Source organism: Alternaria ventricosa (assembly GCF_023758065.1).
Source record: "Alternaria ventricosa strain BMP 2768 chromosome Unknown scaffold_1, whole genome shotgun sequence".
Lineage (NCBI taxonomy): Eukaryota > Fungi > Ascomycota > Dothideomycetes > Pleosporales > Pleosporaceae > Alternaria > Alternaria ventricosa.
The window spans coordinates 1,816,415-1,844,234 of record NW_026055681.1 but is presented as its reverse complement, the minus strand read 5'-3'; the positions used below and the strand labels follow the sequence as shown (position 1 = coordinate 1,844,234).

Sequence of the window (27,820 nt, the reverse complement as noted above, 5' to 3'; positions counted from 1 at the left end):
CTCCAGGCGGCAGTTCGAGTATTGAAGGTGCTTCGCCCTCGCATGCTTCGGGTGGAGGGGGATATGGGACGTCGCCGAGGTGGGTTGATCCCGTTGCTCCGGTGTTCATGATCCAAGATAATCTATAAATCGGCTTCTTGTGAAAGTGTTTGACTCTGCCTGATGTGAAGGGTGCTGAAATGGGAGTAGTCCAGGTTTCGATATTAGGATGCGGTGTTTGTCTGCTCAGATGAACCTAACGCTTTCCTCTAAAGCTACAGTCTAAGTGACATGCAGGGTAGCTACCAGTGTTTGAATATATTGTCTGTGAGTCTTGCGAGGAGTGGCAGACGAGAATGGTGACAACGGTGGTGATGCCGAAGGGTCTACGTGATGGAAAAGTGGGGGAAGCGGAACCGGGATGGCGCGTCGACAAGGGTAAGTGCGCTAGCATCGTGTCGCGTCTTCCAACATCTCCGCCAGCTGGGAGGTGCCTTCTCCCAAAGGGTCATAAGTACATCTCCATGCACTGTGTGCTACATTCTACAGATCATTGAGGGAATGAGTGAACAAAGGCGCCAATATTGTGCAAGATGTTGGACCCTGCGCCGTATTTTATCCCGACACTGCACGTAGGGCCTCGGCCACCTGGGCAGCCACCTGGATCCAGCTCCTCACTGTACCTCCAGGGCTAGTCTCCAGCCCGCGCTGATATGCATGACGTCATGTGCCGCCGGTAGATGGTAAATCAGCCTAATTCAGTTGATATTCCATGAGCCACATATCCTCGGTAGCGCTATACAACAGTATAACTTCCCAGGTCACGCAGAAGCGTCGAAGCCTCATAGACAACCGCCCAGACAGTGCGCAATCATGTCCAAAACTACAGCATTTAACGTCCTCGTTTTCAGCAAGACCACAGGCTACCGTCATGACTCTATCCCAGCTGGTATCCGCATGTTCCACAAGTTAGCCAGCGACACGAACCTCTTTAAAGTCACAGCTAGTGAAGACGCTTCGCTGTTCACCTCGTCTTCTCTCGCACAATATCAAGTCATCGTCCTCCTGCAAAACATCGGCGATGACATCTTCACCCCATCCGAACTAGAAGCTTTGAGGACCTGGGTGAAGAATGGCGGCGGTATCGTAGCTATCCATGGCGCAGCTGCAGCTATGCAAGGCAACGAATACTACACGAACTTGGTCGGGGCAGGTTTCGACATGCATCCCGATCCTGAGCCTGGTACCATCGTTCCTGAAGAGTCTGGCCAGAAACACCAGATCATGAACTGCTGTGGTGGGCGTGAGGGCTGGAAGGACGAATGGTATAACTTCCACACTCATCCAAGAGAGAACAAGAACCTCCAGATCTTGCTCAAAGGTGATCCGAAGACGTTCCAAGGAGGTAAACACGGAGATGATCATCCGTTGGTATGGTGTCAGGAGTTCGAGGGTGGAAGGATATTCTTTACGTCTTTGGGTCATTTTGATGAAGCGTACGAGGATCCATGGTTTGTTGGACAGGTCGAGAGAGGGTTGCTATGGGTATCAAGGAGAACGGAGGTTTGAAGTAAGGGCTCTGGAATAGCTCGTGTCTTTCTCGAGGTGAAAGGGAAATTGCACGGTGACGCGTTGCGGTGAGGAGGCGCTCCTCACCGTGAGTGACAGTGGAATAGTGTCAACACACAACAAACGCTCACCTCAAAAAATATTCAGCGTCGCATCCTCCATACTTTGCTCCAATCTCTCCTCTCATCACACGCGTTTAATTCTTCTTCTTCCATACATATATCACAATGCCCTCCGCAAGTGGAACCCCGGCGCCTGCCGTAAAAGGCAAATACCTCAACACGCTGCTGGAAAAGGCGAAGAACCTGCCTGCGGGCAAAATGAAAGAGCTTGGTGAGGAGGTGCGCGGGATGCGCAAAAAGGCCGCTGCTGATCCAGAAGTGGCGTGCTACCTTGAAATCCTTTGTCGCTCATACTTGAGCAGCGAAGCGAGTTCGGCGAGCCTGGATGCCACATTTGAAGATTGGCAGAAGCAGCAGCAGCAACAACAAGAGGAAGAGGAGAGGAAGAAGAAAGAGGAAGAGGAGGAGAAGGCGAGGAGTGAGCGGAAGAGGAAAGCGGAGGAAGACACCTCCCAGCTTGGTACGTTTCTCTGATCAATGGTCTTATTGATAGACATGGTGAACTAATATATCTATAGACCAATCCGCCACCAGCCGTAAGGTACCCCGAGTCGTACCAACTGCAGCTCCGACTGCACCCACCTTGCCAGGCCCCGTCACAGCCTACCGCAACCCGAACCCCGATCCGGGGTGCCACGTATCGTGTGCGAGTAGCGACTACCACCCCAGAAAGCCCTGTCCTGCCGCTGTAGCGGAGAAGAAGCTCGCTGCTAATGCAGCACGGGATGAAAAGCGCGCCGCCAAGAAAGCAGGCCGCCTTCCCGGCCCATACATACCTCGAGCAGAAGACTGGCTCTGCCGTTGCGGCTTTTGGAACGGCAAGTATACGGATGTCTGCCGAGGCAACGTGGGAGGAGTAGGTGGTGTTCCGTGTGATGGTGTCCGAAAGGACAGTGTCCGCGTGCAAGAACCCGGCCCGGGTATAGAGGAACCGTGGCCGTGTCGGGCCAAGTACGACGGGGACTGGTGCTGTGCGTGTGGGCGATGGAACCGGCCGTATATGAAGTTCTGTGGAAAGTGCCCTGGGCATATAGATGAGACCTGGGTGTATACAGCGGTAGATGGGGTTGATGGTGAGTTGCCAGATGCTCCTGAGAAGGAAGGATATGAGCCGACAGAGGCTCAGAAGAAGGGTCGGTTTCTCGCTACCCATCAGGGGTATTGGAGGCCTAAGTCAAGGCGCTATAAGTCTAGGTAGAGTGTGGTGAGGACCTTTTGGCCTCACTTTGGTCTGTTGGAGTGGAGGTTGCTGTGGTAGGCTGGAGGATGTTAGTTCTTATTTAATGTTTTAAAGTTAAGTTACTAGAATAATGTATACATACAGCGCACGTCTACTTGTTACTAATGTACTACATCTAGTCTAATATATATCTTAAACTTATCTAACACTTATTAACTTTAGCTTCAGATGTAGTCAAGTAGAGCTGTACGCCTGCTCTAAGATTTGTTCACTCCGCACGCACTTCCCATCGCCGGCTTCACCTTCACTTCTCCACCCCATACAAACGGATGAACATCGCCTCGCATTCACTATTCAATCAGCGCTGCAGCATCCCCATATCCAACTTTGTATTTTGATTTGAATCAACTATATGTAATGTTTAATTCTCAAATTCTCCATCAAGCAGTCTGCTATGGTTGTTCACAGCGTAACCATCCTACTCGCTGTGAGCGAGTGTAAAGGCCATTGCCCCGAGTTCGAATCTCGGTAGCAGACATCTGCAGGGAGCCCTTCGTGGCCGTATTACGACCCTGTGGAGCTTGAGCGTAGGAGCCTTAGAGAGCCCGTTGACGACCTACATCTTTTTTTTGCCTTAGCAAAGAACATCACCTTTTTGCATCCCTCTTTTCACTTTTCCACAACACTCTTAAGCGACTTGCGTTTTTGCTAGGCAGCCCAACACGAAAGAACACAAAGACGCACGACCCACAAGCTTAGAGATGTTCATGCACTTCATTCGTTAACTGTTAGATCTAGATCTTCATATCATCCAGAGCAGCCTCTAGATCAATGATCTCCTTCGCCTTACTACTACCCGCACCCTTCCTCTCTCTATACTGCTTGGCCACAGCCTCCATCACCTTGCCCATCTGCGCATCCTTGCCCTCGGCCTCAAGTTCCTTTTTCACACGCGCAAAGTTGGCTTTGACAAAGACCTGGTACTCGCTCTTCTCCCTCTTGCCATCCTTGCCTACAGCAGCACTAGCGCCAACGCCCCTAGGTGTGGGCTTGGTCTGCGCGAGCTTGCCCTTGCACTTGCCACATGAGTGTCGCGCCGGATCGACGGACTTGGAGTGACGCTTGAACTCGTAGCCGCAGGAGATGCATTCCCAAACGTACTTATATTCGATCTGGTAGGAGTGTTTCGTGGTGACCTCGACGCCTTTGTTGGCGAACGCGACGGTAGCTTTGCGACCCCAGGACTTGAACTCTGCTCCGTGGGGGTTGTTGCGCACTTCGCTTATCATGAACGTGGTCAAGTGGCAGAACTCGTGCGCAAGTACGTTGTAAAGCCTCTCCTCGTCGTCAATGACCTTCTCGGCGAGTTCGATGGAGCAGTGGTGTCGGATCTCAACGCGCGTGTCGGTGGGAAGGGGACCGGTTCGTATGCGAATCTGCTCTCTACGCCAATTCGCGCGACCGGCTGTTGTCTTGAGCGTCTTGGACCAGACGAGCTTGATACCACCTGTGGGTTTCGAGAGCTCGTGAATGCGACCTGATGAGATTGTGGTGTCGAGCTCGATGAGGAAGGCTTCGGCTATGGCGTGCTTGCGTTCGGCGAAGGCTTTGCGTTGCTCACGGATCTGCTTGACATTCGGGACCTGCTCAGTCTCTGGTGTCTTTTCCTTAGCTGGTTTCCGAATTGTGGGCTTCTTCTTGGGGCTCTCGCTGGGGCTTTCGTAACCCTCGTCACTGCTGTCTTCTAGAGCAACACCTTCCATCATCTTGACTATGTCGTCCCTCCATTTCTGCTTCTTGGGCGACACGAGCTGCTTAGCTGGCGAGTGGCGGTCAGTCCAGTCGTTCACAGCTGCAGGATTCCAGAACGCGTCAAGGCTTGGTCTTCCGTCTAGATCGGCCGCCTTGGGGATCACGGGCTTCTTTTTGGAGGGCGAGACGAGCTTGGTGGGACTGTGAGGTGCTAGGGGAGGAGTGGCTGGTCGCGAGATGGGCGGAGCTTTGCGGGGCGAGCGTTGCTTGGTAGGTGTGGGCGAATACGTAAGAATCGCAAGCGGACCATTCGATGCTGAGCTAGTGGGCCGAGAAGATGCTGCGAAAGAGCTTGATCGGGCGTGGGTGCGTTCAGGAAGCACGAAAGATTCCGGGGCCTCTGGCGAGTCGGTGAGGTCGACAACCTCCTGCGCCCAGTTTGATATCGTATTATGACCCTTTCGATGTGGCGGTCGCATGGAAGTCAAATCAGTCGGCGGTTTGAGTTCGGGAATCTTGAAGATTGGTCGCTGAGGCTGCTTGGTAGGCTGTGGTGCGCTTAGCTCACTCTCGTCCTCCTCGCTGTCAGATACAACGCGCCGTGTGCGCGGTTGTCGCTGGTTTGTTCGTGACTTTACAACAGGCTCGTCCTCTTCATCATCCTCGCTGATCTCGATGACTGGTTCAGCGACCTCTTCTTGTGTCTCTGCTTCCTCATCGCCACACCACAGACTTGTTTCGGCCTCGGCATCCTCGTCGTCTTGCGCGACTGCCTCCTCTGTGCTCTTGTGTTCTCTGCTTCGTGACCTCTGGGCGGCTTCTTGTGCCTCGACTTCTCCTACGACATTGATCTTGCCCTTCTTGTTCTGCTTTTTTACCACGCTTCTAGCCAGGCTTTTGGCATACATGAGTCCATTCCTATTTCCCACATCTGTATCTGTTGTTCCACTTCGCACTCTCCGCTCTCTTTGTTTCTTCTCTGGGCTTGCCAGGCTTTCGTCACTCAATTTTCGAAGGAGTCGGCTATTGCTCTCGACCGGTCGCAACACTCGTTGTTTGCGGGGGCTGATCGCATCCTTGGGCGTTGCTATCGATGGTATGCGGAAGGAGTGCTCTTCGTCTTGCGATATGCTGATGTCTTGTGCGGTGCGCCTCGACCTCTTTGGCACAAGTATCGAGCTGTCATCTTCTTGCGATGATGCGTATCGTAGTGTGGCTTTTCGAGGGCTGGATCGGCTCGCTCTCGTCTCGGACGGCGGCATAAAGATACTGGGTTCGTTCGGGCTCGGTTTGCGTAGACGCGCCATGTTGAGGATATGTGATATGCAATCTTGTAATATGTAAGGATATTCAAGCTGTTGTGTGCGCGATTGGTTCCAAGAAGGTTGTTCGCGCAAGGATGTCCAGACGTTGAAGAACTGCCGAGCGTGTTTGTTGTCGGCCGTTGTCCCAGAGACTAGCGGGAACGGGTCCAGGATCCACTCGCACGTTTGCGGCGGTATCGTGCCCCGTGCCTCAGCCTGTGCGCGTCATCCTCAATCGCGCACCGTGTGAATGTCATAGCTTGTGTACTCGAGTTCTAGGAGTAGCCGGGGCGAATACATGCAAGTTTTGTTAGTTGTACAAAACGATAAGACGTACCCTGGAGGTATTCGCAGCAGTTGCCGATTACAGCACACGGGCGAGAATCGCAATGTATACTTAACTATGCCTTGTGTCTTTGCGTACGCAAACAAAACGACCACACGTCTTCGCCAGCCACATTCCATATCGTCACTCATATCACAGCAGATACAGATTGTAACAAGAAAAAATCAGTCATACATTGCATGCTAATCATCACAAATACAAGCAAACCCAGCTACTTTGAGCCCGAAAGATCGACCCAGGAGCCGTTACTGCTGCGCCCGTCTGCGGACGCCCAGCTCTCTCTTCATATTCCTGCTCCACCCCTGATTTGACTTTCATCCCCAATCGTGAAGCATTTGCGGGGTATTCCATCCTCCGTATTTACATCCCCGGTGGTGATTGTTTTCATTCGTTTTCTCTTCTACGCATTTACTGCTTAGCATTCTTGGCCATGGTGTTAAGAGCGCTGCCGTTCTTGAACCACTCGATCTGGCCCTCGTTGAAGGTGTGCGAGAGCTTGACCTGGAATTCTTTGGATCCGTCGGCGGGGTGGACGGTCATGGTCAGGGGCTTGCCGGGGGCGAGCTCGGTGGAAGCCAAGGTCACACGGTCATTGGGACCGATCTTGTCGTAGTCGGCAGGGTCGGAGAAGGTAAGGGGAAGCATACCCTGCTTCTTCAAGTTGGTCTCGTGGATACGAGCGAAGGAGCGGGTGATGATGGCAGCGCCACCCAAGTGCCTGGGCTCAAGCGCAGCGTGCTCACGGGAAGAGCCTTCTCCGTAGTTCCAGTCTCCACTGCGATCGAAGTTAGCAAGAGGCTGATAAGCGTGTATAGGAAAGGTACTTACATGACAACCCATGGGACGCCGTTCTTCTTGTAGTTGCGGGCGACATCAGGAACGGCACCGTAAGATCCGTCGAGAAGGTTCTTGACCTTGTTGGCCTCGCCGTTCTCAGCGTTGATGGCACCGATCAACATGTTGTTGGAGATGTTGTCCAAGTGTCCACGGTACTTCAACCAGGGACCGGCCATAGAGATGTGGTCGGTAGTGGTCTTGCCTTGGCACTTGATGAGAATAGGAAGGTTCTTCGCATCCTTTCCATCCCAGGCACCTTGAAAAGTCAGTATGCGTTATGCATTTGTACATGGAGTTTGCTTACTGAAAGGCTCGAGAAGCTGGAGACGGTCGGAGGTGGGCGAGACAGCGACGGAGACGGATGAGCGATCAGATGGAGGCGCTTGGTAAGTGTCCTGGCCTGGGTCGTAGCCGTTGGCGGGGAGACCCATGCCGGAGGGCTCCTTAAGCTTGAACTTCTTGCCGTCGGCTCCAGTCAGCTCATCGACAAGGGGATTAAAGTCGAGCGTTCCAGCAATAGTCATAGCAACGACAAGGTCGGGGGAGGTGACGAAAGAGTGGGTGGCGGGGTTTGCGTCGTTACGGCCAGTGAAGTTACGGTTGTACGACGAGATGATCGAGTTGGCCTCGCCCTTCTTTACATCTTTTCTGTCCCACCGTTGGGTCGTCAGCATTCGAGCTCTGAGAAGTAGAGGATGATAGGTAGCCTCGAAGCATACGAGGGCGTTTAACTTGTCAAGAGACAAGACAAAACGTATCGAATGCCTCCAGGCTACCTTGAAATAAAGCAAAATACAACAACCCTGAAGCATACGACCACGTTTATTTTGTCAAGAGACAAGACAAAACGTATCGAATACCTCCAGGCTACGCTGAAATAGGGAGGGAAAAGGTAGCCTTGAAGCATACGAGAGCGTTTGTTTTATCAAGAGACAAGACAAAACGTATCGGATACCTCCAGGCTACCATGACTGGGATACAACATACCTGTCCAATGCACGGACCGCAAGCATTCGCGAGGACCATGCCGCCGAACTCCTCGAAGGTCTTGAGCTGACCGTCACGCTCAATAGTGGCGCGAATCTGCTCGGATCCAGGGGTGACAGTGAAGAGAGACTTGGCCTTGACACCGTGGGACATGGCGTCCTCAGCAATCGAGGCAGCACGGCTCATATCCTCGTAGGAAGAGTTGGTGCAGGAACCGATGAGACCGACCTTAAGCTCCTCAGGCCACTTGTTGGCCTTGACAGCCTCCTTGAACTTGCTGATGGGTGTAGCTAGATCGGGAGTGAAGGGACCGTTGATGTGGGGCTCGAGCTCGTCAAGGTTGATCTCGATGAGCTCGTCGTATTCGGCACCCTCATCCTCGCGGAGCTGGGCGGCGTACTCGCGGGAGAAGTCACCAATGTCGCGGCGCTTGGTGGCGGCAAGGTAGTCGTACATGCGGTCGTTGAAGGGGAAGAGCGAGGTGGTGGCACCGATCTCAGCACCCATGTTGCAAATAGTCGCCATGCCGGTGCAGCTGAGACTTTCGGTACCGGGTCCGTGGTATTCGACGATAGCACCAGTCCCACCCTTGACGGTGAGGATACCAGCGACCTTGAGGATAATGTCTATAGACTTCGTTAGCGTGATTGCCCCGCTTCGAAACCCAATATTGCAAATACGTACCCTTGGGAGCAGTCCAGCCGGAGAGCTTGCCAGTAAGCTTAACACCAATGACCTTGGGGGCCTTCAGTTCCCAGGGGAGACCAGCCATGACATCGACAGCGTCGGCACCACCGACACCAATGGCGGCCATACCGAGACCACCGGCGTTGGGAGTGTGCGAGTCGGTACCAATGAGGAGAGCACCAGGGAAAGCGTAGTTCTCAAGCACGATCTGGTGAATGATACCAGAGCCGGGCTTCCAGAAACCAATGTTGTACTTTGCGCAAGAGGTGGACAAGAAGTTGTAGACCTCCTTGTTGATCTCGTTGGCGCGCTCCAAATCCTTCTCACCACCAACCTGGGCCTCGATAAGATGGTCGCAGTGGACGGTAGTGGGTGTGGCAACGGAGGGCAGACCGGCTGACATGAACTGAAGAATGGCCATCTGGGCGGTGGCATCCTGGCAAGCTACACGGTCGGGGCGGAGCTTGAGGTAGCTGGAGCCGCGCTCAATCTCTTGACCGTGGGGGTCGTCCAAGTGGGAGTAGAGAATCTTCTCGGCAAAGGTGAGCGGGCGGTTCAAGCGGGCACGAACAATCTCGAGGTTCTCGTTCATCTTCTGGTAGTTGATGTAGTGGCCCTTCTCCCAGTTGGTCATCTCGACCTTGCGAGAGAGGGGAGCATCGCTGACGGTGGCCAATTGCCTGCGCGAAGCAAGGCTCTGGCCCAGGCGGCCGAGCCTCGAGAACTTCTGCATGGTGAAGTTTGAGGAGGGGAGTGGTGTGGAGAGAAGAGTGATGGAGGAAGCGGAGGAAAAGAACGTCAGAAGCTGCCTCAAGTTGGGCGATAACTAATGAGGATCACGAGGGGCGTGATTGGTTCGTCTAGCCCCAGCTGCGTGCGGAATACCTCGGCGCCAGAACCAGAAACAGGTCGGCAGCGCAGTCCCGTTGGCCCGCTTCACGTGCAAGGGCGATGTAATGGAGACGCAATTATGGAGAGAGTAATTGCGCTGTGTGCGACTGGCTGCCCGCTGGTATTTCACTTCTTGGAGGCCGCGCAGCCATGTGTCGGGAAGCTATAGGTGTTCACCCAGACGTCATAGCCGGCAGCGGTTCACCAACCCCGCGCTCGTTCCTTTTGCAGGTGATTGGCGTTCTGCGATAGCACTTTCACGCGCGCACTGCTGCCGGCGGCCTGCGCGTCCTTTTCCGACTCAACAATTGTGTGCCGAGTCAGCTTGCAGGCCTGCAGACATGGCAAATTTCGGGTCTGGAGCGACAGTAGCATCTACCAGCACCTGATTCGACCTAGCTCCACAAGTCTTTCTGACCTGCAGACCGGGCACGGGCCCCCGTCGGCAGGTGTCCCCACACTGCAACTTTCTCTATAGCCGACCATCACGATTCCACACGGATAACCGACGGCCGCGGATACTGCCCACCATGCCAGCCATACGCGGACAAGACTCCAAGAAAAAGACACGTCGACACACGCGCGACCTCGACCAGATCCACGCCGACCTGCGCGACGAGAAGCATCTCGCTGAATTCAAGGATGCGAAGCCCATAGAAGATTTGCCCGGTCTGGGCGAATTCTACTGCAAAGAATGCGCAAAGTTTTTTGAGAGCGACGCCAACTTTGTCGCACATCAGAAGGGCAAGGTCCATAAGCGCAGGTAGGAATCGCAGTGTTTACGATCATGATTATTGTTTCTAATCAATCTGCAGAGTCAAGCAACTTCGCGAAGAACCATACTCGCAGAAAGAAGCAGAGGCAGCGATTGGCCTTACGACCAACAACGGAACGCGCACGACCACCGCGACAGCCCCGATGGAGGTTGACCAGGTCGCAGCATCAGGTTGAGGTCACGGCAACGGCCAAGACTATCCGATGTGCAGTCCACGGCAGATGGCCGGCAGGATTAGGAGTGCAGGACGACCACTGAAATGCTTTGGGGGATCAGACATCACTCTTGTGGCAATACGATAGCTGCGGTTAGGACGCCCTCGGGCTCGTAGAAGAACATGCATTGCACGGCGTTCAAAACTGGCATTTGGGACATATAGAAGGACAAAAAGTTCAGACGATACCCTACATTTCAAATCGAAAACATGTGTTTCCAAGATCTCATGACCTTATCACAGTGACTTCATGTCTTGTCAGCAAAATTAACGGTATTATCTGGCCGCTGTGTTAGATATATGCTGTAAAAAGAATGACTTTAACCAGTATTGACAGACTGCACATTGAACTATGCCTACGCGAATAATTCACAGCAATCTGTTTGAACTGCTGCGCTGTCACTGCGGTGTCAAGAAAATTCGATGTAGGTTGCCATTTTCCATGCTGCCTGATGTTGCCTGGTGGCTACCTACGCTTTCGCCATCACCAACATCAAAGACACAACATAAGAACGACATCAACCCCAGCGGAGAGTGCAACAAGTCGAGCTTGAGACACAGTACAACATGGCATTTACAAATACCTCCCTCTATGGCGGCGCAATAACCCTCGACCTGCCCTCAAACTTCGCCGACGCCTCGTAAGTTCTCTCATCCTGTGCGCCCCCACATCCCGCGCCTTCCCTTTGCATGCGTTCCATCAACACCACCACTCCAAATGCCTAATTTGGCAGGCACTTATCTTTCCCAATCCAAAATACAGCATACTGATATAGATAACTCGACAGTCAAATCCGCCAAATCCCCGACCACCAGGAAGTCTACCTCGACAACAACGGCTACTCCAGCATCGTCGTTGAGATCCTGGAGTATGTCGAGAAGACCAGCGACGAAGAAGCGCTGCAGTATCATTTTGGAGATCTAGTCGAGGGGACGGGTGATCAGAGTACGATCATCTCGCAAGAACGCGCTGTGATGAAGAGTTTGCCGTGAGTATTCCACTCCATCATTCTGGAAAGACGAAGTAGGATCGAAAACGAAGAGGATCAAGTTTTGTATACAGAAGCGTGGATGAATAGCTGACCACGACGACAGAGACAAGCCAGTCCTAGCACTATCATTCATCCAAACACCACCAACACCTAACCCTCACCCCAACCGCAAGACTCCAGAGTTCACGTATATTCATCTCCTCCTTCTCCGTCTCAAGGAGCAAGGTACTGATGTACGTATCTATCCCCTCTACCGTCATATACATTTCCTTCCTCTGTCAACTAACACATCGCGCAGATTATGGTATCAGTCAACATCCCACACTACCCAGGCGAATACACGCCAGCAGAACAGCAGGGTGGAGAAACGCAGTTGATGAAGGATAGCAAGGCGGTCAAGGATCAGGTTTTGGAGAGCTTTCAGGTGAAGGAGTGGGGGCTGTTTGAGGGTTGAATGGAAAGAGGAAGAGGTTACCTAAAGATGTTTGATTGGGGGCGAAAGGAACGAAATGGAGGGAAAAATTAGGTCGAGATATGTAAGAGGGGAACTTGCGGAACAAAAACAGTGAGAGGGGCAAGATGTGAGCCGGCGATTTTGCTGGGAGAGCCATAAACATGTAGCTATTAGCTTAAATACTGTCAAATAGCAATAAATGCCAAATCAAGCACACAACATCACAAGTATGATTCAAATCAACCAGAATTTTGCAATGATTTCATCGTTGTGCTACTTGCATCATCGGAGACTCCGCTATATCCTGGGTATGATCCTCCACGTATTCTCCTGCGGCTTCTTCATACACATTCCCCATCACCTACATGCCTGGTATCACTGGTATACTCACCTTCGCCATACGCTGGTGAGCTTAACACTTCACTCATCCGTTCTACGTCTACTCACTCATACTGGCTCACACGATTCAACCTCCTACGCATCTCCTCCCCTGCAGTGGGTGCCCGCTCATCTAGACTTGGGTCAAGACTCATGCGCTGATGGTCAAGCTCACCCGGATGAGGTACGCCATTCGCCTGAGCTGCGAGGAACGGCGATGGCGGAAGATCGGCGAGGTTGGTATTAGGCTGTAAACCATGCATGAGTGCGGGATCGACTGGCAGGTCGTAGCCGTTATCTTGGGCGTACTGCGGATAGATTGCGCTCTGGTGCTGTGCGGCTTCGAGCTGTAGCTGGCCACCCGGTGAGTCTGAACGAGGCGGTGGTTGTGTTGGTGAGAATAAACTCGGCGGTGTTGGTGTCAGAGTTGGCTGGGTAGCGGTTGATGACAGGAAACTGGATCCTGATCGCGCCTCTGCCCGTGCTTGATTCTGACCCTGGCGCATAGCCGACAGGCCCTTGTTCATCTCGCTACATTCTGGACAGTTGCGTATGACTTGACTGACAGTCTCCTTTATGCGAACCCAATGGTAGAGTTCCGCAATTGCTGCAGTAGTCTTGTTGATGCCCCCATGCGACTTGTGGTGTATCTCCCGAGCGATCTCATACTGCTGCTTGGGATCCGCAATAACCTCCTTGCCCTTGAGCCACAGCTTCTCGGGGCCGTCGCCCTCTCCGGGTGTAAGTTTATAGTGCGTCGCCGCGCTACGGAGACGGCTCTTTTCTGCTCGATCAGCACCGTTGGGGTATTTTCCGTTCTTGAGATAGAAGCGGATCTTGTCGAATCGCTCTTCAGACACAAACTCGTCATCCTGACCCAGATCCCTTCCGTATATGATGGCATCGACTAGCTCGCCGGGATATGACTTCAGGTTACCGCAACCCTTCACGCGTCCGATCCGCTTGAAGCCGAGGGCGTCCCATATGCGGCAGGAAGCGACATTGGTTTCGTACACGAGATTGAAGACGGAGTAAGTATAGCCCTGAGCGTGTTAGCGCATGTGATGTAACCCTCACGGCGAGTCTCACAAGCTTCGGAGCCCAGTCCAGATAAGTCTCGCCCATCAAGCGACCGACACCCCGATTGCGCGACGCATCCGTGACTAGGAACCCGCCGTTGCAGACATGACTCGACCGTCCTGGGTAGTTGGGCTTGATGTAGAAGCTACCCAGACATTCCCTCTCCCAGTCGCAACCCCTCCGCGCCATTTCGTGTAGTTCGCGACCGTCCTGGATCTCCCCCAGCAACATGATCGCACCAAAGACACCGAACCAGTACGGACCGAAAGCCTCGAGAGCGAGCGGATCAACCATGGGGTACGTATCTCCTTTTTCTATCTCGCGACCCAGTTGGTCGCATAGATATGCCAGTAGTGTGAGGGGTACTTGATTCGGCGCAGAGAAGGGTATGATCGTTGCGGTAGTCACGCGATCGCGCAGGATGACTTGACATGGTGCAATGCCTACAGGTAGCGGGCCACCAGGAGGAGGGTACGGCACGTCGCCAGAGGTCCTGTATATCACCGGCGCGGTGGGGTCATCTAGCATGGCGGGCATGGTGGGCGGACTGGTCTATGAGATATTAGCATGGCAATCATGAAATGTTAGCACCCGCATTGGGACCGGGAAGCTGTCGCGACTGCGCGACTCAGACGCCATGCTGAAGAAGCACAAGGTGTAGACGCGGTATGCGATGACGACGATGGTGTAGGACTTACGCAAGAATGCCTGAGGAACCCTAGGAATGGTCAAGCAGGATGAGAGATACTGCCGTGATGTGGTGCTCGCGGTGCGTGCCCAGAGACATCGGCCAAAGAGTCACTAGCGCCTTTTGGTACCAGCGGGGCACAGCGCCGTCGTCCACGCAAGCCGGAGCTGGTCATGCCTACAGCTTGCCTTGGCTGAACGATTTCCATGTGATGTTCGACATGTATGCACAGTTGCGCGTGCCGGCTTCATAACAGACACAGCAGGCATTCCAGATTTGGCTGGTCTCGCTTCATGAAACCACACCAGCATTCATAATTTCATGTCATAAAGCAGCACATGCACGGCGTCGGAACGGAAGTATGTTTATGGTCATATTGCAAAGCGCTATGGACGCCTACGCTATGGACAGAGACATCAAGGAGACTATGACGTTAGGAAAAACTATACGAGAACCACTGCTGGATATCAATTGACATTTTGTAAGGAAAAAAAAGCTCTCATGTCCAATGTACATCGAAAGGTATTATGTAAAGGTTCCTTCATACGCAAGCATACACATGCTTCTCTCCACCACATCGCTCTTCTTCTATAACCGAAATCTACCACCTTACATCTCAGAGTACAAGAAGTTACCTTGCTCGTCAACGTACTCAATGGTCTGCTTGGTGATGCAGTAACCCTCCTCCTCCCATGGCATGGATGGGTAAGGGAAGACACCGTTGCTAGGGCTCTGGGGCTTAGAGCCATCGCTGCTAGGCTCGAGGTACTCTGGGCCATCGGGCAGAGGAATGTCGATAGCAGTAGGAATGTACTTGAAGGGCTTTCCAGCGGGCAGGTGGGCAGTGACGCTCTCGAGAACCTCGTAAGGAGCGCTCAAGTCAGGAAGCTCGTCGTCAGAGGCAGCGGGCTTGGCCTTGTTGCACTTGACGCTGATGTGGAAGTCGGGGATGGTGTCAGCGTCGATCTCGCCCTTGACACCAACAACCTTGTAGTAGAGGTTCTCCTTGAGGTAAGGCTCGACGTGTTCGGGACGGAGCGATTCAAGCTCACCAGCAGCTTCCTTACCCTGGAGGCAGGTGGTCAAGGGGAGAGCACCCTCAGTCATGAGAGCCTGGGAGGCGTTGGCACCACCTTGCATCATAGCACCAAGGATACCGTAGGAACCGACGTAGTTGGGGTCCTGGGTGTAGTCGGCAGATGGGTCGTAGGCGGCATCGGTCTCGTTGCTGGGAACCTCGGTGCTGGGAGCGGAGCCACCACCAATGGTGATGGACAGAAGAGGAGTGGTGATGTTAAGAAGCGGGTAAGTCGACTCGGTCGCGGGCGCGGGCGCAGTGGAGTTCTTGGTGGAGTTGCTGCTAGGCTTTCCAACGAAGCAGTGAACAGTGTAGGATCCCTCAAGCGCGTACTTGTTGGCAATGACGGAAAGAACAGTGTGGTAGTCACCCTCCTTGATGGGACGTCCGAGGTACTGGCCAGTCGACGTCTCGTCGCTGTCACGCTTGGTAAGAGTCCTCTGACCGGCACCATAGAGCTGAGTAACAGCGCGAGCGACCTGCTGGTAAGAACGGTCGCTAGTCTCAGGGTAGTAGTATCCGAGAGTGCGGGTCTCCTTGACATCGACAGAGGTGAAGTAATTGCCAGCGGTGTCCTTGGTGAAGGGCTTGAGAGGAGAGTACTGGTTCTTGGGCTCACCCTGGTTCCACTGGGCCATGGGGCGGGGGATGTTACCGTTGGAGATGTAGGTGTTGGGGGTGATGAGCTGGTACATGGCGAGGAGACGGTCAACGTTGGTGTGGTGGAGCCAGAAGAGGGGGTCGAAAGCCGAGACATCGAGGTAGTACATGTGGCCACCAGACTCACCACCAGCAGTATTGTGGATAGCGTCGTGGACGGACTCGAAGCTGTCAACGCCACCGCCGCTCAGGTCAGTGCGGACACCAATGGCGGAAGTGCTGGCAGCGCCCCAGTTAGCCTTGCTGGAGAACAGGGCAAAGACACGGTCGCGGAGAGAGACGCGGATGGAGTTGAAGCGGGCGTTCATCTCGTTGTTGTTGCTGCGGGTAGGGTTGGCGACCGGGCGACGGAGAGTCTCAGGGAAGCTGTTCCATGGGCCTCCACCCATCTCAGAGGGAAGCGAGTTGCCGAAGCTGTACTTGTACAGCGGGTTGGGGATGGTGACGGTTCCCTGGGGCTTGGTAACAGTAACGGTCGAGTCGCGCATCTGAGTGGGGACAGTTGGGCCGCCGTTGGGGTCCATAGCCCAGTCCCAGTATGGCATACGGAGAGTGGACGCGGCGTTCCTCCATCGCTGCTGCTGGTTGGAGGGGAACTCAGCAATCACCTCCATGACGCTCTGGTACCATGCTTGCTGCGAACTGTTAGCGTACGATCAAACGCCTTATCAAGATACAAACCTCGTAAATGGCAAGGTAAGGCCTGTGCCAGGAACCGAAGAGCGAGCCTCCGTGAGGGCAGAAACCTTGCTGGTTAAGCAGAGGTGTGGGGAAGTTGTTCCAGGTCTGGAAAGGACGACCGTGGACACCAGAGACCTGGTAGTACGAAAGCATGTCGTCCTTGTCCTTGCCCATGAACCTCTCCATACCGAGTAGGTACAGGTTCCACTGGTCGGCGTTGCGCGCCAAGGTACGGATCTCAAGACGGGGAGCAGAAGTCCTGCCGCCATTGCACTGGCCGTTAGAGGCAGTGCCAGAGCTGCAGACACCAGTGATGGCGATAGGGCCGCGCGACTGGCGCTTGGTGAGCTCGCCCTCGATCTCGTTGATGTGGGCCTCAATGGAAGCGTCGCTGGCGGCGCGAGCAGGGTGTGCGTGGTGGTGGGAGCCATGCTGGAAAGCAACGGTGAACTGAAGAAGCGACAACAGGCCGAAGACCATGGTCATCATGCTGGCGGGCTTGCTGAAGTTGGCCATGGTGAAGAAGGTAGGTGGGTGCTTTTTGTGTTTGGTTGAAGGACCGGGACGGCCAAGAGTCGAAAGTGAAGGTGACTCGAGAACCTAAAGAAGGAAGGACTATTAAAACCGATGCTAAAGAGCGTAACGACCTTTGGAGCAAGCCTGAAGGTCTGGAAAGAAAAGGTGTGCGGTAGAGACCTCGACGTCAAAGAACGAGGAATCAGAGTTGCGGCGTAAACGGAGCAGGGGCGGGTCAGCAGCAGGGTCATATATCGAAGTATGCTATTCCCAGTCCATGCTCAACTCGGCCTACGGCGGTGCGGTTGGTCGCCATTTTGGACACGAGGCGGTTGAGCCTGGACCGGGGGTGTAGTCGTATTCGTGGCGGCATCGGTAGTGACGGGCGACGATTGGGTGGGTGATGGCCGCGGTGGGGAGGTCAAGCGCCCCTGGTGGTCCCGAAACGTCTAAAGACGAGTGATCCGCGCCGCCTTCCCCTGACTTGGCTCGATGCGGGCAAGACGTCGCACGCCGGGGCCGTTGCAGGCTGGTGATTTGGGAGTCCACTGCCGCCGGCGTGCGCCTCGCTGCCTGCGCACGCTGTCGTCGCGACGTGATGTATCGCTACCGTGGGAGATGGCACGACGGACTGCGCTCCCTATCATCGTGCGACCTGTCCGCCTGAACGTGGGCCCGAGCAGCGAGTCGTTCATCCATGGCAAAAGGAAAAAGACGCACATCGGCTGCAAACCCTCCATGCGGGCCCAGCACAGCCACGCAGACGCCTCAGGCACGCTCCGGCTGCAGAACCATTCGCGGTCCACAAGAGGACCGGTACTTTCGCCTTCTGCATCCACTTCTCGCATCTTTTGATTGCGGTGCTGCTTACCGTTACACCCACGCCCCCATGCAAGCTCACGCACCAGTACGGTGTAGCAGAACTCACCACGGCCTTATCGATGCACATCCTCATCTTGCAGCACTGCTCCCCGTCCGCATGGGGATGGCCTCTACTATGCACGTTATGCGCTCCTCAGGCATCTTGCTGACTGCCTTCCTCGGCAGCTCGCTTGTTGGCCGATCTTATGCAGGAACACGCCAGGCCCTGTTTCACCAGTCATGGATCACCGTCCACATGTCAAGGCCGTCCACATCGCTGTTTCAACCCTCCTATTTTCCGCATATTGCAGTGCTTGAATCGGATCAAGCTTTTGCTCTGTGGAGATGTTTTATCGATATCGCCGCTCAACAAGTGCTTTTGCCGTGGAGTGACGTCCGCGAACCCAGACGGCGGATCTTCCAAAATCTAGAAGTATCGTTAGCTGGCGTCGCTGTTCGGTTCGGTCGGTGCGCTGCATGCCCAGCACCTGCGGCGGCGCGGCAATAACGCCTGTGTTTAGACCCACGGCACTCCGAGTAAGATGCGAGGATGGGTCCTCTCCACAGGCGAGTGTCAGATCCGCCACGAGGGTCGCCGAGAGTAAGCGGCTGAAGGTAACGCGCAACTCAGTCCACTTTGTCTTTATGACATCGTTTCCCTTGTTCAGTTCACAAAATCGCCTTCTATTTTCAGTTCCCGTCCGTATATTCGCACACTAAGAGACAATTGCCGCCTTCGATTGATTACAGTACTTTGGCGAAACGTTTCACTCGCCTTGGACTGATACCTCACATCATCTGACTTTGGGGCTGTCATCTTTCCTCGCCGTAGACAAGCATGATGTCCGTATGTTTGCCAATGTCTCGGACCGTGACTTGCGTTGCGAGGGACGAAGCAGAAGTACGGCGCGGCTCGCGTTGCGAAATGGGGCAGTGTCTCGTCAGTGATGAATGCGCAACCAGAGCGAACGGCTCAGCAGTGCAGCAATGTTTCTGACCTGACCAGAAAACTTGATGAAGCCCTCTCCTCACGGTGGTACAACAGCAGAAGAAGAGGCGAAGACCCCAATAAACTATTGAACCGACGAGACACCAGTATGTGCTCGGCTGAAGCTACCCTATTGAGTACCAAGAAAGCGCCGAAAGGACGTACAGCATCTAAGTTTCGGCAGTCGGGACATACCGCCGCCCCAATCCGAAGTAGCTCAAATGGTTGATCGCCATCATAAGCTGACGAAGAGGATGGGATTCATGCCCGTTGAACACGCAATCGCTGACGGCAGATAGTGGTGAACCCTGTATATACTATCCCACGTTGATCCTGTCGCCTTATACGCGATCGAAGATTGATAAAGAAGACACATTGTGCGATCTATCTAGAGCGTGTCATCGATTGAACCGTAACATGATAGGTACTGCAGTATGATCAATGCTTCTCTTACATTGGCTTCCCTACAATTATTGCCCGCAACACCGTTATTCTCGTGTACACAAAGATGAACCCTTGATGACGTTAATAGCCACCTGTTTCCAAGAAGCTACCTCGGTATTGTAACAGCGAGACACGTCACAAGTATGTTCGAAAAAGAGTACTGAGTACACCAGGTATCGTATTTCAATCCGCGCAGTTCGCTACAAAGACGTCATCATCCTCAGAAAACAAACGAAAAAGTGGGTATATAAAACCAATATACACTGTGACCATTCCAATACATTCGTCGTCATCGTCGCCCACCTAATCTAAATCCATCGCAAATATGTCAACAACTACTGAAAAGCTCCTCTGATCTTAGCATAGAGCTCTGTGTCCAGGAAATTGTAGTTCGGATCGCTAAAGCAAAATGGCGCACGTAACAATGTCTCGGCGGTGGGTCGCTCCATGGGGTCAATGGTAAAGCAGTCGTACATGAAGCTCAGGCCCTCTACGCCAATCACCCTGGAGACGTCTTCGGGGATGGGAGGAGCCTGGTTTAAGCTACCAAGCTTGTAAATGGCACCGATGGCCTCTTCTTTGGACCAAGGACGTTTACCCGCAAACATCTCAAGGACTACGCAACCCAGAGACCAGATGTCTACTTTAGCTGAGTAGCCCTGGCCTTGGGAGCGAATTACTTCGGGCGCCATCCAGAAGACGGAACCTTGCATGCTGTTTGTTACATCGTTGCCATAGATGTTGTCGCTCTTCTTGGAGATACCAAAGTCGGAGATCTTGCACGTGCCGTCGAGGTCGAGCAGGATGTTATCGGCTTTGAGATCGCGATGGAGAATGCCTTCGCGGTGGAGGTAAGAGAGACCAAGCAGCGTCTGTCTTGTGAGTGAAGAGACGACAGACTCCTCAAACTTCCCGTGCTTGCGGATGCAGGATCCTACACTGCCACCGGAAATATATTCAAGGAAGATGGAGATGCTGTACTCTTTGCGCTCGCATCCGAGGTACTGTACAATGTTGGGGTGATCGAGATGCTGCATGGTGTCGATTTCCTGATCTAGACTCTTGACGAGTTCCTTGATCTTGTCTTTGTCTGAACCAGCTGCCTTGGCGTTGACTTCGACCTGCTTGACTGCGATGAGCTCTCCGGTGGTGATGTTCATACCGAGGTAGACGCGACCGAATGTACCCTTGCCAATGAGCTGACCCTTCATCCACTTGAATGTTGGCTGGCGCGATGGGACACTTGGTAGATGATCCTGGGGTATCGTCTCCATAACGAGGCGCGAGCCGCGCTGAGGTCGCACTTGTTCAGTCCTGGCGTTGAACATCTTCGTCGACTTTCGCCTGACAATGTCACCACCATTGCGTAACGTAGCAACACGCGATGGACCGGCACCAGCATGTGCCTGGCCTGGGAGTGGCCTCTTGTCGAGCGGCTGGTATTGTGACTTCACTACTTCACGAATAGACTTTGTGCGGCCCAAACCAGCGCCTGACTTCCTCATGTTGCGTTGCGCGATACTCTGCAGTCCAGCACCACCACGGGTGAGAGGCTGAGGAGTGGGCTCGGCGGGTATAGGTGGGGGATCGTTGGCTGACTCTGCAGCACCATCCGCTTCCTCTTCCTCAAGCATCGGCTGATCGAGGTTGACATTCGGGAAGAGCTCGTCAAGGTGTTCCACGAGGGCTTCAGCTGGTGGACGATTTGCCCAGACATCGCTAGCGAATGATTCGCGACGGGAAAATTTGTTCGTATCATTTGGCGAGTCGGTCCATGTTGCAGACGCAGCCGACTCGGGGTGGAAGTCGCTTGGCTGCGAGTCCCGGTCACCAGCTGCGCTCTGCTCAGATTTTTCCGTGACCTGCGCTAGCGAGTTCTTCGACCGTTGTGTCTTGAGTGTAAGGTTTGGTCGTTGGCTGCGGGAGTTGGTTCGAGTGATAGGTGTGCTCTGCGCAGGTGTGGGTGGGCCAGCTCGTCCTGCGAGCGGCGCAGCGAACAGGCCGTCATCAGAATCATCGTCGTCAGAATCCATAGGTTCCAAATTGGGAGATTTCGTAATGAACGACACTCGCGCTTCCTCGAAGTCGTGAGTGGGACCGTACACTGACACCCGGGATGGTTCTCTGCTCAAGGTAGACTCTGGAGCGTGCGCTGTATGGGGACTTCGGGTTGGCGAACGAGACCGCTCGTCTCTCGATCGCGGCGCTGTCGGATCGGGCATCGCAAGGCTGAGATCTGGCCTCTCATTCGACAAGTCGTCTCCGAAAGCTTCCTCATAGTCAGGTATTCTGAACGGTATATTTCCCTTGCTCATTGTGAGCTCGCCGGGACTGCGAGGTGACCCACCTGGACTATTTCTTCCGGAGCCAGATCTAGCTGCAAATCCATTATCCTGCAATACCTGTTGTGAAGGTCGAATGCTTTCAGGCGAGCCTTCGCTGTTTGCTGGTTGAGGACCCTTTGGCGGCGCTCTGTTCGCTGCTCCTATGCCTGCCCCAAGATTTCCAGCGCCAATAATAGCAGCAGCAATGCCTCCCAGTCCGCTTGCAGCTTGAGGAATAGCCTTGCTTTTTGCTGACTGCGACTCTGTTGATCTTCGCTTGTCTTTGCCATCATCGCTCTCGGGCCATGAGCCGCGGTTTTTGGCCCTCGACAGCGAATTGGCTTTCAACAGTGTGCTTGTATCGGCTGGCACTGGTGGCGGCTCTCGCAGTGGGACAAGCTGCTTGGGTTTAGCATCGAATGGTTTCTTCACGTCCTCGTAGGGAGAAGCGCGGGGCTCATCGAAGTCAACAATGCGCTGACTGCGGTAGCTGAGATTGTCGGCTGAAGTGGGGTTTAGGTCAGGACTGTGTCCGTTGGCCCTCTGGAAACGACTCCTCAGATACTCTTCCTGCTTCCGTTTTGTTTCCTTGCGGTGCTCTTCAGCAGCGGCTTCGAGCAGCTTTCGTCGTTCCTCCTCAGCCAAGTCATCACGCGGTTCCCAAGCCGATTCTGCAGGCCTGTCACCTGAATTGCTCGGCATGGGTTCGGCCTTCTCAGCCATCTTGCGAAGAGCTGCACTCTTATCTGCGACTAGCGTAGACTCTCCTGACTTTCCACCTGGAGAATCTAGTTGAGAGTCGGCGTTCAGCCGAGAGTATGCGTCCTCATCGATAGACCTAGCAGCTGTATGTGGTAGCGAGACTCCCAGTCCGGCAGAGGGAGGTAGGGTTCCCTCTTGCGGTATCTTGACAAAAATCTTGAGCTCGCCGACTCGGTTCCCATATTGCGACCGCGCCTTCAACAGCTTTGAGTCGGACAGAGGGTGGTCGTGGTCTTGTTGCCCAGGATTTGTGAGATGCAACTCTACACCAGATATCTGGCTCAGACCCTGACTCAACTCCTCACAACACACAGCTCGTAGAGCTGCTGGTGAATCTACGTTGGTGATGTCGATGAGCCGGTAGTTCCAGCCATCCGGTGTGACAAAAGCGTATTTGCGGTCTTCTCTTCCAGATGTGCGAGTACGACCTGCTGCTCGATTGTCGGAGTCTGTCTGAGCTGATCGTCTCGAAGGGGGTCGCTCGTTCAAGGAAGTCTCGCTTGAGTTCATGCCAGATTTCCCAAACAAAGACCCGCTTGGATGCGTACGATGACTTGCCGGACTAGTGGGTGAATCCAGGCTCGTATCATCGGGAGATGGGTGGTTCTCCTTCTTCCGCCCGCCCATGATTTTCTTGAAGAAGCCCTTCTCGTGATCTTTAGCACTGGTGGGCGCTTCCAAGTCATATCTAGCTAATCCAGTGCCCGGTCGTGAGCCTTCGTAACCGTTCTTCCGGTTCTCGTTGCGACTATCGGAACGATTATCGAATGATCTGCTTGATGGGGGACCGGAGCCAGTGTTTGCAAAGGTGGAGTTGATAGATTCGGTACTGTTGACGCGGTTATGCGGGGAGTAGTACCGCGATCCGTTGTTGCTCAGGCCCGCACTGAGCTGACCGCCATTGGTCGCAAGACGGGCTGAAGGGAGCGCTGGGCTTTGCTGTGGACTTGCCTGGCGATAGTTCGACGCACCCAATGAAGATGGCGCAAACTCCGAGGATGCATTCGGGCTGTGGCGTACAGGCTTCGGATCTAGGCCTTGCAGAACCTCCCTCGAATAGGGACTGCGTGCAGGTCCTTCTGAGAAATCTGGAGTAGGGCCGAGACCGGGCACAGTGAAATTGCGTTGCTGTGTAGAGATGCGCCTGGGCGGGTTCGTACTACCGCCAGGCGAGTGCAAGAGCAGTTGACGGCCCGGACTCTCTTCGCCATTGCCAGCCGTGGTTGGCGTTGATCCAAAGTCCATGCCTCGGGTGCCGATGTAAGGTGAATTCTCCACAGTACCCTCTGTTCCGGCGCTCGTCATGCCAGTGTCGGATCGTTGCGGTGCTGCGCGGGGGTTGGCAATGTGGCCTGTCTCCACGATGGAGCGCACGAGTCTGCGCAGCTTGCGACCCTCGTCTCGCTCTCTGTTCTGATCCCATCCGGTCCCGCTTGCGGTGCATTGCTTGGCCAATTGGGGAAAGATGACCTGGTGCATCATGGCCACATTGCCTTTGCTGCCATGGCCGCGGCCGATATCCAAAAACTTTGAGCCTTCCAGACCCAATGTCCTGAACGTCTCTTGCCAGTCTCGCGAGAAGTTGTTGCTCGCTAACCAGTGTTGGACGCGTTCGGCTGGCCAGTGCATCGAAGAGTCATGTGGGGATATGGGGGTCGTGCCATTGCTTTCGGACCGGTGATAGACGCTGCCGTGATTCTGGACCATGGGATTCTGCAGCGTTGCGGTTGGCGGCCCAGACGAGTCGTAGACCTGGGCTCTCTCGGTGGGTATGTTGAGGTGGTTGCGACTGCTGGGCGTCGGGGGCGCGTTGAAGCCGTTGTTGGAGCCATACTGCACGCTCTGGACGCTTTCGAGGAGGCTGCTGGAGAAGCCCTGGGCGGACGTGTCGGCGTTGGCAGAGTAGTTGTCGTCGCGATAGTAGGGCTCGGGGTAGCCTCTCGACGTATGCAGTGGAGGAATGCCTACACCAGGCCCGAATGACTCGCCGCCGGGGATGTACGTGGCTGACGTCAGTGGAGGTTCGCGCTCGTGCTGGATCTGCTGGGGCGGGGGCCCTGGCGGAGGGGGGATGCTGTGAGGGTAGCTGCGATACTGGCTCGGGTCGTAGCCTTGCTGCTGGTACTGCGGCCGCGGGGGACCCCAATTGCTGGCATGGGGAGGCGGCGGGATGGAGATGCCGTAGCCCGTGGGTCGTGGAGGCGGCGGGGGGAGGGCGATGTGGCCGGCGGGCGTGCTCGAGGGCTGGGGCGGCGGAGGGGGGATGTATTGATGCATCGCTGGACCCTGGACGGTATGCGCCCGTCCACGTGGGCTCGAAGCTGGCGCGCTGGGTCCGCCGGGGGAGAAGGAGGGATATGGCGAGCCGAGATTGCTCAGGCCCAGCGGCTGCAGCGACGACGAGGGCGACGAGGTGACGCTGGGGATCTCGGGCAGCGGGAGGCTGGTGGGCGGGTTGCGGTTCGGGCGCGGTGCGCGACGGGCAGAGCGGTCGGAGGGCGTCGATATGTTGGACGCGGAGCGCTGTCGGGGCTCGTGGGTCATGTCCTCGTATCAAATCAGCAGAGCGGCCGTCCCATCACGACATGACGCTGCCGCGGTAACGTCAACGTCGTCCAGAGGCTCCTTGGGCTCCTTTGACGGAACCGGTGGGTCTCAGAGCCTAGCGGACAGAGCAATACGAGGTACGAATCGCGGAGCCGTTGGCACGAACGGGGGGTGAACGCTGGAGCAGTGAATCGAGGTCGGAAACGCGGCGCCTGCGCTTGCGTCGACGTGGGCGCTTCGAGGATGGCGGATGCGCTTGGCCGTCAGTCGCAACAAAGATGGGCACACCAGCGCCGGCAGATGCAGGTCCTGGCGGGAGATTACAGCGTCAGAAGACACAGCGGCACGACAACAGCGGCGACGAGGGGCACGCAGCGACTGAGCGACCGAACGCGCCGCCGTCGACAGCTGCCTGAGGGCTGGCCGTCGTGAGAGGCACGGGCCACCAGTGAAGCTTGCAAGGTGATTTGTTGGAGGCGCCTAGCACTCTGACGCTGTCAGCCGTTGCGCGCTCTCGACCCGCCCTTCCACGCTGCAGTAACTTTCAATGCGCATGGTTCATTACGTAGGGCTCCGGAGAGACTCCGTCGACCGTGTTTCATGTCACACGAGCACGTGGCGGTGCAATCGTGACAGCCACACCAAGAGAACGAACCACGGCTACGGCCTCGCAGCGAGCACCAGCCGAGGCCGGGGTTGCGGTGCGGTGCGTCAGGGCTGAAGCTATCGTCTTCCCTTAGTCAGGAACTGGGCGGAACATGCCATCAGCGCATCCGTACGATCATCCACGTAGCCATTCTAACACCTAGGTAGCCACCTTTCCTCGTATCAACAATTTCAGACTCAGCTCCTTCTGCGATCTCCGTCAAAGTTACCCGTCGAGTACACCGCTTCAACGGTGTAGACACATTTCTCCGGTTTCCATGTCTCCTACTAATCCGTGGTGGGGCAGCGGCTACCTAGGTAGCAAGCAGGGCCAGCCTCCTAACTAAGCCGGGCGTAAAGCGCAATATGTACACCCACCAGGAGCACGACCATCATCAAGAGCAGGAGCTATCCCCCTGAAAATCTCCAACTCTTGACGTGGAACAGGATGTCAGCTTGTCAGCGTCTAAGACCTGCCGTAGGGGTGCCTCGAGCGGGGCATGTTCTTCATTCCCGGCGTCGTGAAGCTTGCCATTCCTCAGCAAACACCTTCAAAAGCTGGCAGTTGGCGTCCGAGAAGCCTGGGAACCATCGCAGAATATCAAGCACTAGAGCCTCTCCGCGCGTCCATGTCCTGGGTCTGGGAAGCGTCGGCACTTTCTTAGCTCACTCGATCTCCGAGATACCTGCAAGGCCAGTAGTAAACCTGCTGCTGCATCGTCCTTCTCTCATGAACGAGTACCTAAAAAACGGCAAGAGACTTCTACTCCAGACGCACGAGGGCCAACAGATCGCCCAAACGGGATATGACGTGGAAGTATTGCACGGAAAAGAATGGCACAAGGTGCAAGAATTGCGCATAGCTGGAGATGCTGAGGTACTACAGCTACCAGGACCCCCATCTGACGAAATTATCAACGATCTTGTCGTATGCGTCAAGTCTACGCAGACTGTGACAGCCCTCCAACCTCTTCTACCCCGACTCTCGCGCACGTCAAATGTTACATTTCTGCAGAACGGAGCAGGCATGATAGAAGACGCAAATATGTTGTTGTGGCCTGATCCACACACGCGACCAAATTACATTACGGGTGTCATCTCCCATGGTATCACTCTGAACGGGCCCTTTGATGTCACCCACACGGGACCTGCAGCAACATCGGTAGGGCCCGTCCCGCGAGAAGACGGCGATACATCACAAATACCTTCGGCTCTCTTAGAAATCTTTCCTCTTGCACCTCGTCTGAACTGTCGGTCTTATCAATGGCCCACCATACTCCAGCTACAACTAGAAAAGCTTGCCTGTAACGCTCTCAGCAATCCGATCTGCGCGCTCGAAGATGCCGTAACCGCATACATTCTAAGCATACCAGAAACCAATAGAAGGCTCATGCAAGAGATCTCGTCTGTCATCCTCGCATTACCTGAACTACAGGGCGTAGAGGGAGTAAAGGAAAGGTTTTCGGCAAAAGCCCTGCACGCTACTGTCATAGACATCATCGAGAAGAACAGAGCGACAACTGTGAGCATGGTATGGGATATGAGGCATAGGAGAGAGACGGAGATTAGATATATCAATGGATACTGGGCAAGGCGCGGAAGAGAAGTGGGTGTGAGAACGCCGCTGAACGACGAGTTGGTAGAGAGGGTACAGGCGATGACGAAAGACAGACTGCGAGAGCCAAAGTCGTGATATGAACATTCGGTTGCATGCTTAGAAAAGCTTTGACATTGACCAGTCTTCGCGTTTGCTGCCACGCAGGTGATGATGCATAGTTACTAAGAACATGTTGGCAAAGTGGTTCCGCTACCATGGAATTCCCACGAAGCTAAGAATGCGCCCCACTTCCAGATGTCTCGACTTCTTCACCCATATCGATCGCGTGTTTGATGCGAGACAGTTCCATTGTGGGTTGGTCTTGTTGCGAAGAATTTCGTCGTCAAGGAGACTTCGAGCTGCGAGTGCACGCATCCGGTAGCAATACTATGCCGCAGATTTGGTAGCTCACGCCACCTGGGCTGACAAACGGCGTGGTATGCTGCGCGTCGCGTTACTATGGTGCAGCATCCCACATGCAC

General features: G+C 54.6%; 9 protein-coding genes across 9 annotated transcripts; 4 read left to right on the top strand and 5 right to left on the bottom strand.

Moving 5' to 3' along the window:
* Nucleotides 1-852: 852 nt before the first annotated feature.
* Nucleotides 853-1,548, top strand: J4E93_000633 (uncharacterized protein; the record flags this gene model as incomplete). Its single annotated transcript, XM_049338592.1, has 1 exon — nt 853-1,548. One exon carries the CDS (start codon nt 853-855, stop codon nt 1,546-1,548), a length of 696 nt encoding a protein of 231 aa, XP_049204477.1.
* A 227-nt stretch (nt 1,549-1,775) lies between these two features.
* Nucleotides 1,776-3,092, top strand: J4E93_000632 (uncharacterized protein; the record flags this gene model as incomplete). The annotated part of the gene is made up of 4 exons (XM_049338591.1): nt 1,776-2,130; nt 2,189-2,206; nt 2,261-2,641; nt 3,073-3,092. 4 exons carry the CDS (start codon nt 1,776-1,778, stop codon nt 3,090-3,092), a joined length of 774 nt encoding a protein of 257 aa, XP_049204476.1.
* A 552-nt stretch (nt 3,093-3,644) lies between these two features.
* J4E93_000631 (uncharacterized protein) lies at nt 3,645-5,909 on the bottom strand (the record flags this gene model as incomplete). The annotated part of the gene is made up of 1 exon (XM_049338590.1): nt 3,645-5,909. One exon carries the CDS (start codon nt 5,907-5,909, stop codon nt 3,645-3,647), a length of 2,265 nt encoding a protein of 754 aa, XP_049204475.1.
* A 751-nt stretch (nt 5,910-6,660) lies between these two features.
* J4E93_000630 (uncharacterized protein) lies at nt 6,661-9,496 on the bottom strand (the record flags this gene model as incomplete). The annotated part of the gene is made up of 5 exons (XM_049338589.1): nt 6,661-7,027; nt 7,081-7,345; nt 7,394-7,724; nt 8,077-8,702; nt 8,761-9,496. The coding sequence occupies 5 exons, from the start codon at nt 9,494-9,496 to the stop codon at nt 6,661-6,663; spliced, it is 2,325 nt and encodes a 774-aa protein (XP_049204474.1).
* A 688-nt stretch (nt 9,497-10,184) lies between these two features.
* J4E93_000629 (uncharacterized protein) lies at nt 10,185-10,605 on the top strand (the record flags this gene model as incomplete). Its single annotated transcript, XM_049338588.1, has 2 exons — nt 10,185-10,417; nt 10,470-10,605. The coding sequence occupies 2 exons, from the start codon at nt 10,185-10,187 to the stop codon at nt 10,603-10,605; spliced, it is 369 nt and encodes a 122-aa protein (XP_049204473.1).
* Nucleotides 10,606-11,210: 605 nt separating this feature from the next.
* On the top strand, nt 11,211-12,089 carry J4E93_000628 (uncharacterized protein; the record flags this gene model as incomplete). Its single annotated transcript, XM_049338587.1, has 4 exons — nt 11,211-11,284; nt 11,432-11,632; nt 11,739-11,868; nt 11,934-12,089. The coding sequence occupies 4 exons, from the start codon at nt 11,211-11,213 to the stop codon at nt 12,087-12,089; spliced, it is 561 nt and encodes a 186-aa protein (XP_049204472.1).
* A 443-nt stretch (nt 12,090-12,532) lies between these two features.
* J4E93_000627 (uncharacterized protein) lies at nt 12,533-14,084 on the bottom strand (the record flags this gene model as incomplete). The annotated part of the gene is made up of 2 exons (XM_049338586.1): nt 12,533-13,510; nt 13,557-14,084. 2 exons carry the CDS (start codon nt 14,082-14,084, stop codon nt 12,533-12,535), a joined length of 1,506 nt encoding a protein of 501 aa, XP_049204471.1.
* A 760-nt stretch (nt 14,085-14,844) lies between these two features.
* Nucleotides 14,845-17,170, bottom strand: J4E93_000626 (uncharacterized protein; the record flags this gene model as incomplete). Its single annotated transcript, XM_049338585.1, has 2 exons — nt 14,845-16,608; nt 16,655-17,170. The coding sequence occupies 2 exons, from the start codon at nt 17,168-17,170 to the stop codon at nt 14,845-14,847; spliced, it is 2,280 nt and encodes a 759-aa protein (XP_049204470.1).
* Nucleotides 17,171-19,798: 2,628 nt separating this feature from the next.
* On the bottom strand, nt 19,799-25,093 carry J4E93_000625 (uncharacterized protein; the record flags this gene model as incomplete). The annotated part of the gene is made up of 1 exon (XM_049338584.1): nt 19,799-25,093. The coding sequence occupies one exon, from the start codon at nt 25,091-25,093 to the stop codon at nt 19,799-19,801; it is 5,295 nt and encodes a 1,764-aa protein (XP_049204469.1).
* Nucleotides 25,094-27,820: the final 2,727 nt, after the last annotated feature.